At 44.8% G+C, this 18,530-nt stretch overlaps 2 protein-coding genes across 6 annotated transcripts in view; both read right to left on the bottom strand.

The window, feature by feature from the left end:
- Positions 1–5,854: 5,854 nt before the first annotated feature.
- On the bottom strand, positions 5,855–13,939 carry zmp:0000000529 (WD repeat-containing protein 20). Its single transcript, XM_034529188.1, has 4 exons — positions 13,222–13,939; positions 10,998–11,180; positions 9,047–10,456; positions 5,855–8,134 (listed from the first exon to the last, which is right to left on the bottom strand). Exons 1-4 carry the CDS (start codon positions 13,606–13,608, stop codon positions 8,087–8,089), a joined length of 2,028 nt encoding a protein of 675 aa, XP_034385079.1. The 5' UTR covers positions 13,609–13,939; the 3' UTR covers positions 5,855–8,086.
- Positions 13,940–15,038: 1,099 nt separating this feature from the next.
- Positions 15,039–18,530, bottom strand: part of LOC117728100 (mitogen-activated protein kinase kinase kinase kinase 5-like) — a 35,010-nt gene continuing 31,518 nt past the window's right edge. For 2 of the 5 annotated variants that reach the window (XM_034528819.1, XM_034528820.1), the window contains exons 29-32: positions 17,882–17,950; positions 17,654–17,746; positions 16,503–16,629; positions 15,039–15,570 (exon numbers count right to left, since the gene is read on the bottom strand). In XM_034528819.1, coding sequence (XP_034384710.1) covers positions 15,474–15,570; positions 16,503–16,629; positions 17,654–17,746; positions 17,882–17,950 — 386 coding nt within the window. In that variant the 3' untranslated portion in view covers positions 15,039–15,473. Of the gene's footprint in view, positions 15,571–16,502; positions 16,630–17,618; positions 17,796–17,881; positions 17,951–18,530 lie in introns of those variants that run through there. The other 3 variants (XR_004609091.1, XM_034528821.1, XM_034528822.1) reach the window with 3 other exon arrangements.

Here is an 18,530-nt window from a genome sequence, read left to right as displayed (position 1 = left end):
TATATCACATGTTCTCTTCTGGAAGGGAACCCAAGAGGACACTATATCACGTGTTCTCTTCTGGAAGGGAACCCAAGAGGACACTATATCACATGTTCTCTTCTGGAAGGCAACCCAAGAGGACACTATATCACGTGTTCTCTTCTGGACACTATATCATGTGTTCTCTTCTGGAAGGGAACCCTAGAGGACACTATATCACATGTTCTCTTCTGGAAGGGAACCCTAGAGGACACTATATCACATGTTCTCTTCTGGAAGGGAACCATAGAGGACACTATATCACGTGTTCTCTTCTGGAAGGGAACCCAAGAGGACACTATATCACGTGTTCTCTTCTGGAAGGGAACCATAGAGGACACTATATCACATGTTCTCTTCTGGAAGGGAACCCAAGAGGACACTATATCACGTGTTCTCTTCTGGAAGGGAACCCTAGAGGACACTATATCACATGTTCTCTTCTGGAAGGGAACCATAGAGGACACTATATCACGTGTTCTCTTCTGGAAGGGAACCCAAGAGGACACTATATCACGTGTTCTCTTCTGGAAGGGAACCCAAGAGGACACTATATCACGTGTTCTCTTCTGGAAGGGAACCCTAGAGGACACTATATCACGTGTTCTCTTCTGGACACTATATCATGTGTTCTCTTCTGGAAGGGAACCCTAGAGGACACTATATCACGTGTTCTCTTCTGGAAGGGAACCCTAGAGGACACTATATCACATGTTCTCTTCTGGAAGGGAACCATAGAGGACACTATATCACGTGTTCTCTTCTGGAAGGGAACCCAAGAGGACACTATATCACGTGTTCTCTTCTGGAAGGGAACCCTAGAGGACACTATATCACATGTTCTCTTCTGGAAGGGAACCCTAGAGGACACTATATCACATGTTCTCTTCTGGAAGGGAACCCTAGAGGACACTATATCACATGTTCTCTTCTGGAAGGGAACCATAGAGGACACTATATCACGTGTTCTCTTCTGGAAGGGAACCCAAGAGGACACTATATCACGTGTTCTCTTCTGGAAGGGAACCCTAGAGGACACTATATCACGTGTTCTCTTCTGGAAGGGAACCCAAGAGGACACTATATCACGTGTTCTCTTCTGGAAGGGAACCCTAGAGGACACTATATCACGTGTTCTCTTCTGGAAGGGAACCCTAGAGGACACTATATCACGTGTTCTCTTCTGGAAGGGAACCCTAGAGGACACTATATCACATGTTCTCTTCTGGGATTGTTCAATAATATGTTTAAATACCATATATTTTAAATTTGATATATTTACGTATCATATTTATTTGATTGATTTTACATTTCTACACACTGACATTGTGGAATAATTGTGCTGAATGTCTGTTTGTTCAGTCTTCAGTAGAGAGGGCGAGAGGGGGAACATGCACCCCATGAGATCACAGTGTTTTTCCCCTTGACAGAGCTTTTATTTACCTTTTTAAAGGCATTCTGGTTTCCGGTGCTCATGCATGTCTGTGGCTTGACGCATGCACGAGCCCGAGCCGATACGCCCCGTGTCCGAGTCACGTCGCCATGTTGTTGTTGTTTTTACCGAAAAAGCTCGTTTTCTTGAGGAAAAATAAAAGTGGTGGGGGGTGGAAGGTGGGGAGCATAGAGTGTACATGGGGGGGGGGGGGGGGGGGGGGGGGTCCCAATCTGCACACTTACGGTGTCACGGACTTTGAGACGTGAACTCCGTGAAGTCATAGGGTTTAAGACCTCAGGGGGGTGGGGGCGTTATCTTCCTCCACCGGTTCAAAGAAATAGTGAATCTGGCTGTATCTGAACTGTAGCGCCCTCTACCGATCAATTATATATTCATAAGTGTAAGTTTACAAGCCAAAGACCGATTTTGTGTGTTTTTTACAAAGAGCTTAACTGCTGTTCCATCACAAAGGCCATAAGAACAGTAATGGCATGCATTGCCTGAGATGTATGTCAATTGTATAATCAGAGTCTGTGCCTTCGTGTGTCCCCCCTTTTTCTCTCTTTATATTATTTATTTATGTTTTTTCTATTTTTATTTTCGATGTTTTTATTTTTTTCTGTTGATAGTTTTTGTTCTCTCCGGTTGCCCCCCTGGCATGTTAGTTTAAAAGTTTGTATTTTCTGCCGTTTATGATTGACCATTTGTGAAATTGTACATGTGCAATTGTTGAATAACATTTTTTTTTGGTATGATTTCTTCTATTTTGGGATCCATTCATGTCTGGTATAATAATTGATCTTCATCTTGAAATTAATGTACTGAATGGATCATATTGTGTTTAACTCATGCAACTTTCAAGTCAATTCATTTGAATGCTATATGGAAATAGATACCAATGGGGCCGAGTGCTACAAATTAGAGGTACTTGTACTTAATTTGGGTATTTCTATTATTTCCCCACTCAACATCAATCATACTGGTACTGAACTGGTACGTCATGATGGCATACATGACAGGACACACACAACTGTTTCAGGTTTTAATAACAGATCTTCATATACAAACTGGACACAGTGACGTCATTCTGCCATTAGAAATTCCACCAGAACAGATGGAAAGTGTGAGAGACAAAGAGTGTGTGTGCGTGTGTGTGTGTGTGTGTCCATGTGGTAACAGTACGGTGAAAATAGAGAATGCATATCTTAGTCATACACAAACAGAAAGAAAAGAAAAGCTTACATCAAGTGTCTTGTTTCAGCCTGAGATGTCAACATACATGAAATGATGTTTGTTCCCGTGGCAATGAGTTGTTCTGTGTGCAAAAAGAGAGTAGGAGCTTTATTTACTGTAATGTTGTCGTCAGACCCCCTGAGATGACATCCCCAAATGCTTCCACAGCCAAATGGAAACAACACCTTCCATGTATTCTCTCTTGTTCTTCACCTTAACATCTGTCTTTGACTGAATGATGAACACAACCTGCTTGTTTTATTCTTTTTTAAAAGCAACGTGAATCCACTTTTAATAGACTGCACCTTTTATTGGTTTGAAATAGTGAGTGTTCAAGTACAAGGTTTTGGAGATTAAGTCTTGGATGGTATTTAATAAATTCTGTTGACTTTATTAATTGGAGCTTTTTGGCCCACTGAGCGAGCCGGCCTCTGACCACCTCCATACTTATTTCTGATCTTTTCTGATGGTAATGGCTCCAGCTGAGGCTCAGCCAGCTGTACATGCTGTATTCTCCACATGATCAACCCACAGTAACATTTGTGTGAGGGCCATACATGTCAAAATAGTGAAGTGACTTTTGTGGGAGATGATGTGCTCCAAAACCAACAAAAACAAGTGTGGCATACAAACACAAAAGCGCCGCTTCACTTCTCACATCTGCTTCCATTTTAGCCCTTCACTTCAGCAGCAGGACTCGTGCCTGAGTGCAGGACTCACAAACCTGGCATCTTTTGTTCAAATCCTGGTTATGTTTACACACGTACATTCAAATGTAAAAAAAAAAAAAAGTACTTGGATGTATTGTAGGGCAAAAGAAGAGGACTGTGATCAGAAGAACTCCTGTTACAAGCTTTGGATGATGCATCATGGACGTCATATTCATGTGTGTAGCTGGCGATTGTAACAAAGTTTAACTTTAGCGAGAAGAGGTCAAGAGGTCAAGACGGACAAAGAGAAGCTGACTCACTTAGCGTTTGGAAGGTTTGGCATGCTGTATGAAATATTAATATACTGAGTTTAATGCAGCCCCCCCGCCCCCCACACACACAGGATGAGGGTTGAGAAATTAAACCAAGGTGAATTTAAACACTTGTTATGCCTTAAAGAGGAACTAAACCCCAGAGATTTGGCTTGAGTGCATCTTCGCTGGATATTTAAAAAAAGCCCCTAGAATGTGAAAATAATACATGAAACATGATGTTTTTTACTCATTTAGCAGCTGCAGTTAGCTAGATAGCTTGTTGATTCCACCATGCTTTCATGCTACAGTTGGGGACCATTTAAAACCACCACGTCACCTGCAGGGCTTGATACGTTACTCTAATCTTTAGCCGGTTACCCTTTCAACCTCTAGCACGTTGGTTGCTGGCGACCTATGGACTGCACCAGGGATGATGTATTTGTTGTGGGCCAATAAGGAAGTTAGCATCGCAGCGCTTCCCTCGACAAAAAGCCAATACGATTTTGGATTATAGAAAATAAGATCTGTGGCCAACAAACGTTTGTGATGCTTACATATTATTGCCCAGCAAGACAATCTTCACAAAGGAATGACACTTTTATGATTTTTGAAACGTGAATACAATAACCAGAAGACAAAAAGCTCACTTTTAGACAAAGAAGGAGCTACACCAAGGACACGTGGTGCACAATGAGGCTGTGACGGCCAACGTCTCGTAGTCTCATTCAGCCACTTGTTAGCAACCACCTTTTTTATAAGACAAGTAAAAGCTTCAGAATTCAAGGGTTTCACTGACGTATTTTATTTTGTTGAACAAAAAGTTTAAATCTCTTAAGCTTGTGTTCACCAAAGAACTTATAGTATGTTTCTAACCAAAAACCCATTAAAAACAAACCCCATTGATGGAACCAGATGTGGAAAATGTATGCAGCATTCTATACATCACCTGCCATCCCAACAGCTACGTCCGAACAGCTGTGTTTCAACCACCATTGGGCAGTAGTTATGCACATTTATCACACAATGTGTAGAATTCAAATACTAAAGATAGATTTGGTCATGGATCCAACAACACTTCTTAAGACCCACATTCATTGGTCTTCAGCTGCACAACGTGTTTCGGGGGTTTAGTTACAACCTAACCAGACCAAAACATCAGACAGCTGCGCTCAAACATCTTAAAATACTTGAAGTCAGCTGCACAAACCTCTCTCAATATGTGTGGAGTAAGGTCAATGTTTTCCTGAAACAGATCTGGTTATTGCCGTTGTGTGAAGCATTCATTTAGCCTCCGCTGCTACAATGACAACCGGCTTGCTGCACTGCGAGCCTCCAATTTTATAATACACGAAAGATCGTGGTTTGTGGTTCGGCGTGCAGGTGTGTTGATTATCAGCGAGGGATTTGAATTCAAACCAAATTATTCGTTATTTGATGTGCGTTTTCCAATTCCACTTGTCGATTCCCGACTCCGTCGCGATGCGGCGGGCGGGAGTGTCACAAAAAGAAGGAATAAATACGATGAAATAATTTCCTGCGGGAGGAAATGTGTAATCACAGTTTGGTTTTGGAGTTGGTCCCCCCAGTGATTCAAAAGGTCTGATGTCGTGCTCATCGACGGCCAGTGTTCTGGAAAAACAACAACACATTTCCGAGGAAATAGACAAAAGAGGACAAGTGAACACCTCTGCTAGCGGCTCTGCTCGGGCCCAGTGAGGCTCTTTGAGCTAAATGCTAACGTTTACCACGTTCGCCATCCCAGTTCAGCACGTTAGCATGCTAACATTTGCAAGCTGAGACAGTCAGGGAGGTCATTAGGCATTTGTTCATAAAACAAAATACCTGTGTCACCAAAGTCAGTAGGGTTGATCCCCTGGGAATCACGAATGTCTGTACAAAATGGCGGCCGACAGACAGACGTCGCTAGCATGGCAGAAAACTGGGGAAAACGTGTGAAAGACGCTTAAAAACACGAGCCGCTCGTAACAGCCACCACTGCAGCTTCAAGTGAAGGCAACAGAATAACAGCACCTCTCAAAGGGCGTGAGAACACAACCTCAGGCAACAGTGAATGGAAAAGCAAAAATAATAGTCTGTCTAATAGTAACGTCACGTTCACGATGCTTTAAAATCTGCGTATCTTTTGCACCGCCAACCTCAGCAAAAATAAATGTAAAACTGCAAACAATAAACTTATAAAAGAACACTTTGTTTTTTCTTTATTTGCGATCACAAATCAGCAGCCCAAAATATGCTAAAATAACAAAAACACAGGTGATGTTTGCCTCCCAACAGTTTTTGTTACTTAAATAACATGTCAGGAATCTGACAAAGACTTTATTAATCAGCGCCGGTTTTCGATAAGCATAATAAAAATTGGGAGAAAAAAAGAAAAGTGAAGAAAAAAAAGTGAATCTTGACTAAGGACTCGTATCCTCTGCACCAGAGCTATCCAGTGAATGGTGAGAAGCAGCTGCTGCAGAGCTCAGAGCAGACCACAACACCCCTGGTGTCTCTCGCCGGGCGGCTCACGATGGACTTGGATGTGCAAATTCTTGCAAGAGGCCATTGAGGTGCAACAGGAATGAAGAGACAGTATATGTGATGCTACACCATGAGTGTGTGTGTGGAGACGTTTTAACGTTCGGAATGTGCAAGAGTGTGTGTGTTTGTTCGATGCCCCCCCCCCCCACACACACACACACACGATGTTCAGGGGAATCAGTATTATTCAGACCTGTGAACTGGGATCAGTGCAGCTCGCAGCCTCTCTGTGCTCCACTCGGGTCAGCCACCTCGTAAAAGATCTGTACCAGTAAACAGGTTTCCACCAGCTTTCTTTTCAAGGAAACTCTTATCGCACCAAAGAAAAACACATTGACATCCTGAAGTTACATAAAACAGCAGACATTCATGTTTCTTTTTTTTTGTTTTTGTTGCTGTGGTTGCTATGTACAATAGATGGATCTTCATATATTAATATTCTTCATCTTTCCCGCTTGTTGGTCTTCGCTTCCTTGCCGTGAAGTCATTGTTCCCATACACGTTTGTCCTTTTTATGTATTTATAGAGTATTTCCAGTATTTACATTATAAATAACTACACAGTCTTGTGACAAAATAAACAACTTAAATACAATGGCCGTGGCTTTTGCAGTGTCTTTCGCACGAAGGGGGGATCGGGAGGGATCGGACGCTGCTCGCTCCTTGTTGCTTCAGGGCTGCTGACGGGAAGGATATCTGACTGTTGGATGTCATCGGTCTGGTGGGAGGGTGGTTGGGGATTAGTGTGTGTGTGTCTGTGTGTGGGGGGGGGGAATACATTTAAACTTCCACAGTGGCACGAGGTGGGAAACTCTCCCTGAAGTACAGTGCGGCCCCGCTGCTGAGCCATCCCACCAACAACATCTTGAGTCAGACATTTCAAATGTATCACTCCCCACCATTACGCCTTTTTTTAAAAATCTGCTTTTAATCTGTGATTCATTGTTTTAATTGTCAATGCAGTGTGATTGGTTTTCTAATCTGAGAATCTTATTTGTTTTTTTTATTGCTTTTATCGTTTCTGTTGCTATTTTCACCGTGTAAAGTGCCTCTGAGTACCTTTAAAAGCTCTATACAAATTAAATGCATTATTAATATTATTATTAAAACTTCATCGTGGTCAGAATACCGATCTGTGAAGCTAACCTAACTATGAATACAACCTACATTGTTCCTTTGAGTTTCATAATGGACCGGGTGGAGCTGAAGCATGAGGGCTCCACCTGTTTAATCAGAACACCATTTCATTATTTCTAAAAATAATCATCTTTGTTTTTAATGAACAAATAATAGTGCTGAATAGTCGTAGATTATGTGCATCTCAATGATGCTAACAAGAAGAATTTGGAACAAAATAGTTCCCATGTGGGAAAGATAAGTAAAAACAAAACGATATGGCCAAAGGTATGTGGACACCTGAGCATCACACCCAAATTACTAAGATGGAAAAACACTGTCGTTGAAAACATAATTGTGTGCAGTCGCCACAGTTAAGACCACCGGAACAAAGGGGCGTTACCCAAACTATGAAAGAGCCCAGACCAAAGTGGTGTCCACATACTTTTGGCCATGGCCACTAGCTATCAGCACTTAGTCTAAGCAGAGCTAAAGGGCTAACTAGCTCATATGCTAGCTAGCATCTTTGCTTCGTTGTTCCCAAGACTGCCAGCTAACTCCTAAAGTCCACCTGAAGACTTCCTCAATCTGCTAGTGCTGGTGACTCAGGAAGTGTTTCCCACCGGGCTGGCCCCCCTGAGAGTGGAATCAGCAGGGTGTCAGGGTCTGGGTCGTGGCCGGCACAGAGGGCTACGCTGACGGCCCCTAATTTAATACTTGAGAATCGGAGGAGAGGACGGGGGTGGGGGAGGGAGTGCAAGGCTTGTCCTCCAGCTATACCACCGTGCCGCTCGGAGAGTTCCCGTTCTGTGCTGTCAGGTTCTGATCAGAGAGAAAACATGAAGGAAAGTTAGACACTGATAACAATCCGTGAAGAAAGATTATTTTAAAGCCCCTGCGGTTCAGGAGAAGACTGGTGAGTCTACTCAAAACAAACCTGCAAAAAAACAACAACAAAAAACTACAAATGAACTTTAAAATAGTCAACAGAGCAAGTATGTAGAAATGCTGATATGGAAATAATTTTTGGTTAAGAAACGTGGAGATTTAACGTATCCGTGGTTTGCAGAAACGTACAAGGCCAACGTTTTATTCTGCAAAAAAGCTGCAAATAAGTCCTAATTTGATCAGTTTTGCTGAGAAAACATGATGAACTTCAGCTCAAAAATGTTGGCGTCCGGGTGCTGGTTTCCTGTTTGTAAATTTGCTGCGATCGTTTTCAGAAATATGACAGAGCTGCTGGTGGGGTGCCTTGAAACCGTGCTGTTGCTTGAGAATACTTCAGGGTCTGCTGGTAAAATGATACTTACTCGTTCATTTAGTAGACAGTGCGGAACACATTCGATCATGCTGCACTTCTGTATGCGGCCTGTGCCTCTCGCCGCAGAGCAGCATGCAATAAAAGCTGTTTTGAGAAAGCGTGTCACCCCAACCACGAGAGGTCCTCGAAGGACACACAGAGGTGCACAGTGACTCACTCGCGCGACCGATCTCATTATCTCCTGGCGGAGATGATAAAACTGGACATTATTTAGTCGTCTTAATCTGGTTTCTGTCCCAGCGTCTCTTCATCATGTTCAATCAACAAATGGGCATTTTTTCAGTATTAACTGACATTTCATTGACTGAACGATAAAATCAAATTAAAAACAAACAAAAAAAACAATAATCTTTCATGAGCAAAAAAATAAAATAAACATATTTGTTAGTTGTAAGAGTTGATCGGAGACTTACCGCCTTCCCCGGCCGCGCCCAGGTGCATATGAGACCCTCTTGGCACGCTGTGATGATGCAGTCGTCCATGAACACCAGGACGGTCAGCCTCTCATGTGCAATCTTCTTGCACACCAGTGGCTCCAGTAGCGGCACCTCATACATGCGCGGGCACAGCGTGGTGCCCAGGACCTTGGCGGCGTCCAGCCGGTTGCTCCTCGGCGCCACGTTGATCTTGTCGTTGCTCTTGCTGATGTTGCCCAGGCTGTGGTACCTCTTGTGCTCTTTCTCCACCCCACTGCTGCAGCCGGACTTGTCCGACTTGCGCTCCTGGAGCGACAGGGTGGCGAAGCGGCCGATGCTGAACGGCGTGCTGTTCCCTCCGACGGCGCTCCCTCCGCCTCCTCCGCCTCCCCCGCCGCTCTCCGTGGCACTTTGGCCCTTGGAGGCGTTCGCCACGGCAGGGTGGGGCAAAGAGTTGGAGCGGGAGAGAGAGCGAGGAAGTGGTAAGGGGAGCGTTGGTGGGTTAGCGGTGCCGGTGTTAGTGTTCGGCGGGTGGTGGTGCCCCTCCACCGTTCCACTTCCTCCCACAACTGAGGTGCTGTTGACCACCCCGCTGACAGAGTTGGACAGCGATGGCCCAAAAGTGTTAGTGAAGGCGCGGGAAAGCGGCAAGCGTGGGTATAACACGTCATCCGTCAGGTCCCAGAGACAGAACTGGGTGTCCTGCCCCACCGAGCCAAACCGGTATGTGACCGACGGCGAACCGCCACCTTTCGAGCTGTGCCGAGAAAGACGCGACAACGTGCTGCTTGTTCTGACCCGGCCGAAGTGCATGGAGTTATTTGGCGCCCCCTGGTGGAGGTCCTCCTCGCTGCCGCTGAGCTCCATTGGCTCCTCGTCTTCCAGGGAAGTCGTGAAGGGGTCGAACGCCACCACGTTGACCCAGGACTTGTGGCCGTGACCTCTTGCGACCACGCGGCTCTCGGCGAACGACCAGGCGGTAACCAGGTCGTCCTCTCCGCCCGTGGCGAGATACTTCCCATCGGGGCTCCACGACACGCAGAGCAGCCCGCCAAAGTAGCTCTTCATCACCCCCTGCAGCTCCATCGAGTCAAAGTGGAAGACACGTAGGCAGCCGTCCTGGCCCACGCACGCCACGTGCACACCGTCTGGGGAGAACGCAAACTCATTGAGGCCTCCGTCGCCCACGGCCCACCGCAGCAACGGGTTGCGCGGCGTCTTGGTCTTGCAGGCGTAGACGGCGAAGCCCTCTCCCTGCCGCAGCAGAGAGTACTGAGGGGCCACGGTGCCACACGGGTGGTCCACGTTGTAGAGATAGAGGTGGCCGCTGGCGTGGGAGGCCAGGAACAGGTTCTCGGACTTGGGGAGCCATTTGAGACACGTCACCTTGGATTTGTCTATCAACCTCTGGAAAACCGGAAGGAGGTAGAGAAAAGATGGGAGAGAAGGAACGACAGAGGAGGAGATGAAAGAAGGGAGGAATGTGAAGAGAACCGTAAAAATGAAGATACTGCAAATACTTTCATTTGATTGTGCTTTGTTGTCGACACTATGTCTAAACTATTGAGAGGAGCATAAGCCGAGATCAAGAAACAAGCTGCAGCAGCGACAGAGAGAACCAGAGGGGGGAAGACGAGGGAAGAAAAACTGAAAATCCCACACAGTCTGCCTGCATGTCATCGTGCACCACCCCCCCCCCCCCACAATCTCCTCCATTTAATTGTTAATCCCATTAAAGACAATCCCATTAGAGACAGTGCAGGAAAAGAATGTGCAAGGGACAACTCGGAAGTTATCGCAGCATCAAAACTACGCCAAATTAAATCGATACAAGAAAGACAAATGACTTCCGTTGCATCGTGGCAAGCTTTAATGACCACGACGACACACAGCTGTGAACCCCTTGCCACTTGGACGACACAGAGGGGAAAACAGGCCAATACAGTACCTCCTCATTGAAGAGTTTACTGGTTTCCTTCTTGATGGGGTCGAGGTACTGGACCTGTCCGGCCGAGAAACCCACGATGAGGGCTACGCTCTCCGCCGTGGCGGAGTACTGGTTGAAGTCGTGACACGTCGGCTGAGTCCCCTTGTAGATCCTCTTGTCTATGGGCTTGCTGAGGTCTATGGCCTGCAGATGAGACGGAAAGGAAAAGAGAACCGTGATGCGCCAGCAAAAAATAGGGATTCATTTGAAGGCATGAATCCTCACTCAAACAATTGATCACAGTCACAAACATCTACTGACAATGTATCTTACATTCACAGGCCCATTTATCATTTGCTCATTTCCAAAGCCAAGCCGAAAAAGGAGGAAAAAGTCCCATTAAGATATTTTTCAATCGGGTTTTGGCGTCTGAACGAAGGTTCAAAGGATTCGGACCCCTGAGGGTTTGCTGAAGTCATTCTGGATTATACTGTACTCGCTGTAGAGATCTAAATACACCCCCATCTGTAAAGTTACTGCCGCTGTCAGACAAACGTAGCGGTGTAAAAATAAATAATGTTTACCTCTGAGATGTAGTGGAAGCATCGGCCTGTTCTTGGTATCGACACAGAAAACATCACCGTAATATATCGGAAATATCGGTGCAGTCCTGCCATAAAAGTTACGTCGTTCACTGTGTGGACCGGATGAGTACACACTCGGGAGGCACTGCTCTGACTTTTCAGTCCCGATACGGATACCTTGGCTTTTGAGTACCGATCCAATCTGCTGTTTAATTGATAAGCAGTACGCCTCACTGTGTGGAATAGTGGGATCATTCTTTTTTTACGTATAAATCAACATCAGGCCTGAATTAAATTTGTAAAATAAAATGAACTTAAGTTAATAAGTAGATATGAATTCACTGAATTGTTTTCTATTATTTCTATAATAAATGGTGCACCAGAAACTTTCTCTTTAAAATGTACAGGAACTACGATAAATAATGGAGCAACAAATGAAGCAGGAACTAAAATTCCATATAATGTATATAAATGTAAAAATAAAATGGCAATAATACTGACTTTTACACTTAATCCTGACTTTTGATGTACACTACCTAGCTGTTATGTTTCGGTTTTTTCTCATTTACTTCAATAAAAAATATTACAGCAGAGAAAAACCCAGTTTTTTTATTTACATCTGACATTCTAATTAAAGTATCTGTATCCATCCCCACAGTGTCACAGAACGTGTTCTCAGTGACGCTCCTTCATGACTGAACTGGGCTCTGAACGTGTTCTTTGGGCCCTCTGCAGTGGACTCGGTGGTTTGAACCGGGTTCAGCTGATGTTCCAACAGAGCGAACATGAGACTCGCCTTCTGTTTCTGGTGTGGAGCTACAAGAAGAGCTCTGCTGTTCATATTGCAGCTGGTTACAAACACGAGGAGCGGACTGTTTTAAAACCGGTGTGTGTAATTTTATTCTGTTGTCATTCAGCTGCTGCTCAGAGGGATCTTTGTCTCTTTCGGTTTGTTCTCCACGTACAAAACCAAACCTTCTCCAAGATAGAATGATGCCAGTCAGACATAGGGATGTAGTACATCTGTGGCAGGAGATTCATACCTTTTGAGCGGTGGTGCACATCATTTACTCCCTGACCGGGAGACAGGGTGCACATATATATATATATATATATATATATATATATATATATATATATATATATATATATATATATCAACAGGGTTTATGTAAACCATCTGCTGGGAACTGACTCATCTGGCAATGTCCCTCTTCAGCATGAGTGCATTCACTCCGAACACAAGCGGTGTGATTTTGAGGCGGGGGCAGAGGAAGTATTCAGATCTCTTGCTGAAGTACAAATACACCAAATTGTGAAAATACTGGAGACAAAAAAAACCTGTTCACATTCAGAATGCAGCAGAGAGAATAAACAGCCTTTATGAATGGGGGGCTGTATCCGTCTGCATGGTGCACCGTTCACACAACACAAAGCATCACGTCGCATCAGATGAAGTGCAGATGGAATATGTGCAGCACGAGCCGGTTTACAATACCGTTTGAAAAGATAACAGCATCAAAGCAGCAGAGCAGGCTAGCATGCTAAGCTATCCTTGAACATCCTATCTGTCTGTACCGGAGGAGGAGAGGAGGAGAGGAGGAGAGGAAGAGAGGAAGAGAGGAGGAGAGGAGGAGAGGAGGAGAGGAGGACGGGCTCACCTTCTTGATGTTGGTGTACGTGTAGAAATACAGCTCCCGGCCGATGTTGAAGCACACCCGCTCCGACTCCTCGCCCGGGTCTTCGGGCTGCAGCTTGACCATAGAGACCCGGACCGGCGGCAGGAAGCCCGCTGAAGAGGAGTTGGCCGCGGCGTTGGAGGAAGAGGAGGCGGCCGCCCCGGGCCCCTGCGGCAGCCCGACCCCTGCGCCCGGTAACGGACCGGCTCCGGCCCCGGGGCCCAGCGTGGCACCGGAGGACGGACCCCGCGGCAGCCCGCCCCGCTGCTGCGAGTCCGAGAGGGTGAGCAGCTTGTAGAAACCCTCTCTGGTCCGGAACTGGGATTTAATCTCATTGATATCCTTCAGAGCGCCGCAATCTCCGGCCATTTTTAGTACAAACAAGCCGCACAGGAAACTGAGATTGTGACCTGGAAATAATCGCAACAATAAAATTGAAATAAACAAATAAATTTAAAAAAGTAGCCTACTAGAATAAAAACGGGAGAGGCGAAGCCGAGCAACCGAGATCAGCTAGGCCCGACCAGCGCACCCGGTTTGGGCCAGTGTATTTTACACCAGCACCGGCGACCATACCGCTGCTCCCTGGTAAATAAACCCCGAGAGGAAGCCCGTCTGAGCCGGTGTAGCATCATCCTCGACCGGGGATCTGCCTCCGTTCATCCAGTGTGCGTAAAGTACGTGCGATGATGCGTCGACTGCTGCTACTGGCCCGGCCTGGCACATGCGCACCCTCCCACTGTCGGAGGGGGGGGGGGGGTCATTTTGCCCCCCCATTAACCTCCATTGACACCCAGCAGCACCAGCTTTATATAGATGTAGTGTCTCAGAATAAAACATCAACACTATGATGTTGGTAACTAACCACATGGCTTTAGGTCCATGAAAACCAAGTGATGACGTGTAATGATAGTGATGAACTGAAGAATTATTATGCATTATTATGCATAACATTCTCCTACTTCTTAAGCAAAATAAATTATTTCTAAAAGCCTCTGGGTGAGCTAAAAATGTATCATGCAAAGTTAAAATAGTAGTAGTGACCTGGATGTAACTCCAGTACTAAGAGTGCATGCAGAGCCCTCTAATGGCCTTCAGTATAGAGTGGTGCAGGGATGAGGAGTTTTGTAGGCCGACCCTCTGGTTGCCTCATTAGCAGACTGATAGGGATGCTGATGCTACCCCAATAGGACAACACATCTGTGGTCTCTGGCTGGGTCTCTTCCCTGTAGGCAGCGGCTTCTGCTGCTCTGTTGCCGCTGACGAGGCTATTTGAGGCGGATGCTGCCCCGAGTGGCAAACATGTCTTCGGTCGCTGTTGGCAAATGCCAAGGCCGTCCGGAGCAACGGCACACCCTTTTGCCGTTGTCAAAGTCAGACGAACGCGGCGGTTTGTACAGGTGGGACAAACTCCCAAATTGGCCGTTGAGTAAAAATGATCTTTTTCAGGGTGCCCGGGCGTTGCCTCGGAGGCTAAACCCGTAGCGGAGCCCATTAGGAAATAGAACAGTGTTGCTCATGACGAGTGGACTTCGAGATACGTGGTTCTCACAGGACAACGACGCTACAAACAGAATACTTTACTGCAAAAGGAGTTTATATGGTTGATGTTTGGATCCTCCCCAAAACCTCCACATGTACCTCTGGAAATAATGATAAGAATTTCCCCGATAGTGGACTGAATGGTCACAGTTATTGTGTACATTAAAGCAAATGCTTTTATCAATACTTTTGTCCAAATCTTAAACTTTCACGCTTCATTAACCGCTTACACTCCAAGATCAGGACAGTTCACCTCATCATGTGTTTATTGACTTTATTACGATATAATGGCATCTTGAACACTGGCACACAAACTACACAGCATGAGTCCATCCACGCATTTGCTGGAAGACATCAGCAAGTAGATACTCCTCTTTAGTGTTAGAGGAGGACCTTCCTTCACTGTTTATTGTAGGCTCTTCTCAGCTGTCTGGATTCTGGAAGTTGTTCTGGATCACACAAGTAGAAATCAGCATAAATAAGAGCAGACTCCCTCACATTGGAGGCCACACTCAACTTTCCTCTTTTGTCAGTTTGAATTTTGCAACATCCTTTAACCCTTCAACGTATCTCCTCTCGTCATATTAACATGTTTTAAATATTAAGGTATCCACGCCCGCCACAGGTAATGATGACAGATGAAAGTCCTGCGTGGAGTTTCCCATGATGCCCCGCGCCAGCATACGGGAGAGTCAGCGCAGCATGACGTAGTTCTCTGCAATTTCCAGAACGTACAGGTTGGAAAGCCCCGACTGGTCCTCGGTCTGACGCGTCTCCAGGACGACCATTCTGCAGTGAGAAGGTCAGAGGTCAGGGAGGTCAGAGGAGGTCGAGCAACGGAAACAGTGGAGATTAAACCCGCATAAACCCAATAGAAATCTCAACGCAATTCATGAATGTATCGGGTCACACATGATGCAAATACAGGATATATTGTAATACTCAGATATCGGTTTGGTTCAGACTGGAATACCAACGACTATTTGATGGAAGTCCATGACATTTTGTGCAAACATTCTTGGTTCTCAGAGGATACATCTTGGTGATCCAGCTCCACGTACATGTTTTTAAATGTTGACCAAATACCTGCAAAACTAACGATATTTCCATAATTTAAGGTTTAGTGCTATTTAAACAGTGGAGGAAGAAGTACTCAGATCTTTGACTACAATGTCAAAATACTCAGTTACAAGTAAAAGTGAACGGTTTCGTCAATGGCTAATGTTCCGTGAGGAATACAAAGGCCTAAGTAAATAGTAACTGTCACGGGTGTAGCCACAGGAACTGAACCCAAATGCCGACAACTTGAAAAAGGCAACTTTATTGCTCACTCGAAGAATAATTCCAAGCACAAGAATCACACAAGACGGACTCACACACTTGATCTGTAGTGATCATAACAAGACGAACCAACAAAGGGGAATGACACAAACAGGGTTTAAATACACAGGGCTGGTGCAGGTGATTGGACACAGGAGGAAACAATCAGGGACAGAGCAGACAATCACAGGGACAGGAAGTGGAGGGAAACAGAGGACACGAGCGACAGGGACTTCAAAATAAAACAGGAAACACGCCACACAACTCCAGATCCTGACAGTAACAAGTTAAAGTCCTGCATTGGTACTCAAATAAAAGCAGAACAAAAGAGCTCCAACTGCAGAAACTGACTTAAGAACCCGGAGCGACCACCACGGCGGGGCAGTGAAGACATGCCGTACCTGCCGGACTGCACCAGTCTGTAGATCTTTCTGTGGTCGGTGGTTTCCTCCAGCAGCTCAGTGAAACCTCGTCCTCTCCTCTGCCAGCCGTGACGCCACACTGCCAGCAGCGTGTCCTCGAAATACACTGGAGAGACACACAGAGTCAAGGCTGAGCCTCAATCACTCACAGTACCACGCGTCACCGGTCAGCGGTGGTGGGAGAAGTACTCGGACCCTTTCCTGAAATACAAGTACTAATGCCACACTGTGAAACAAGTACGAGTCCTGCATTCAAAACCACACGTGTGCCCCAGCAAAATGATAGTGCAGTAAAATGTTCCCTTTCAGTGTTTACTCTTATATAAGATATTTCTGGATTAATATTACTGCTGCATTAACATGTTTGTTACATTTTACTGCTGTAGATTTTTTAAACTCCTTTATATCCTGTTGGTTAGTTCAATCTACATCAACGCATCATATTCTATAATATCATCACATGTTTGTAGCGTCTCTGTCCTCCTACAACCAAGTAGCTCTAAAAAGATAAACATATCTATTATTATATATAAGATATAAGTGTGTGTGCTTTTTTTTCTTTCTCATGATTCTTATTACTGGTTTATCATTTTTAATTTTAATTTTTTACTATTAGTATTATTTTGTGTGTTTTATTTATTTTTTATTCACAGTTTAAAGTATTGTTGGATGGTGTTATTTGTTGGATGATGTTATTTGTTGGATGATGTTATTTGTTTGAAAAAAAAAAAAAAAAAGGGAGATTGTACCATTAATGCCTCCCAATTTACTTTCTGTATACCACCAATTTCCATCAATAAATAAAAAAATAAAAAAAGATAAACATCTGTTTTCAAGTTTTTGACCAAGCATTTTCCAGCTGATCCAAGAGGCTTTTTCAAAAGTTTATTTAGATTAAGAATATGAGGATTTTCTAAACACATAAAGGAACACTTCACCGTTCAGTTTATCACAAACATCAACAACATCCGGAGATACGGGGTTTTCACTGGACAGGACAGGGGTGAGAAACTGTCATTTGAAGACTAACTAAAGTAGTGTAGTAGAAGTATGAAATGGAAATACTGAAGTTGCCTTTGTACTTCAGTCCAGTACCTGACTGGTGCTGTTAGGTCACTGGATGGTCTCACCTATAGACTCGATAGCATGGGAGAAGGTGGTGTCCTGTGTTGAAGCCCTTTTGCTCTTCAGCTCCCCCTTCAGACCGACTATATGTACTGACTCTGTGGAGGAGAGGCTCGTGTTGGAATGGCACAGACAGTAGCAGAGGAACTAGACAGACCATAATATAAGTGTCAATGCTACAGCTATACAGATATTTATTCTGCAATGTGAGTACTTAAATATTAATAGCTTACTTTCTATGAGGACCAGCAGTGAGCTGCTGCTTAACTGGTTTACTTGAACTACATCTTGGCAAGGTCTCTCTGTAAGAACACACACACACACACACACACACACACACACACACACACACACACACACACACACACACACACACACACACATTATTATTATTACTGTGTATATGTGACCCTTGTTTTTGTTTTTTTGTAGAGCCATTTCACTTTCGCTTATTTTATTGATACAGTGTGGTTTAATAAAAACATTTTTTAAATAGTGTTTGTGCGCACTTCAGGAAGACTAGTGACCGCTTTGTGGAAGCTAACGAGGATCCAAAAATATAAAATAAAGAACAAACACAGACACAGCACCAACAACAACAAAAGAACACCCTCTTAAAGCTCAGTTGGTTAGTTAGTACCAGCTCTGTTAGTTAGTACCAGCTCTGTTAGTTAGTACCAGCTCTGTTAGTTAGTACCAGTTCTGTTAGTTAGTACCAGCTCTGTTAGTTAGTTAGTACCAGCTCTGTTAGTTAGTACCAGCTCTGTTAGTTAGTACCAGTTCTGGTAGTTAGTACCAGCTCTGTTAGTTGGTTAGTACCAGCTATGTTAGTTAGTACCAGCTCTGTTAGTTAGTACCAGCTCTGTTAGTTAGTTAGTTAGT

This window comes from Cyclopterus lumpus, chromosome 25 (assembly GCF_009769545.1).
Source record: "Cyclopterus lumpus isolate fCycLum1 chromosome 25, fCycLum1.pri, whole genome shotgun sequence".
Lineage (NCBI taxonomy): Eukaryota > Metazoa > Chordata > Actinopteri > Perciformes > Cyclopteridae > Cyclopterus > Cyclopterus lumpus.
The sequence above is the reverse complement of the archived record's forward strand: the minus strand, read 5'-3'. Positions and strand labels throughout refer to the sequence as shown.

Bases quoted from the DNA above. Each gene is read 5' to 3' on its own strand.
- zmp:0000000529 (XM_034529188.1), bottom strand. From the start codon at position 13,608: ATGGCCGGAGATTGCGGCGCTCTGAAGGATATCAATGAGATTAAATCC. The intron at 11,181-13,221 runs GTGAGCCCGTCC...TCTCATCTGCAG, and splicing joins CGTACACCAACATCAAGAAG to GCCATAGACCTCAGCAAGCC. The intron at 10,457-10,997 runs GTACTGTATTGG...CCGGTTTTCCAG, and splicing joins GTAAACTCTTCAATGAGGAG to AGGTTGATAGACAAATCCAA.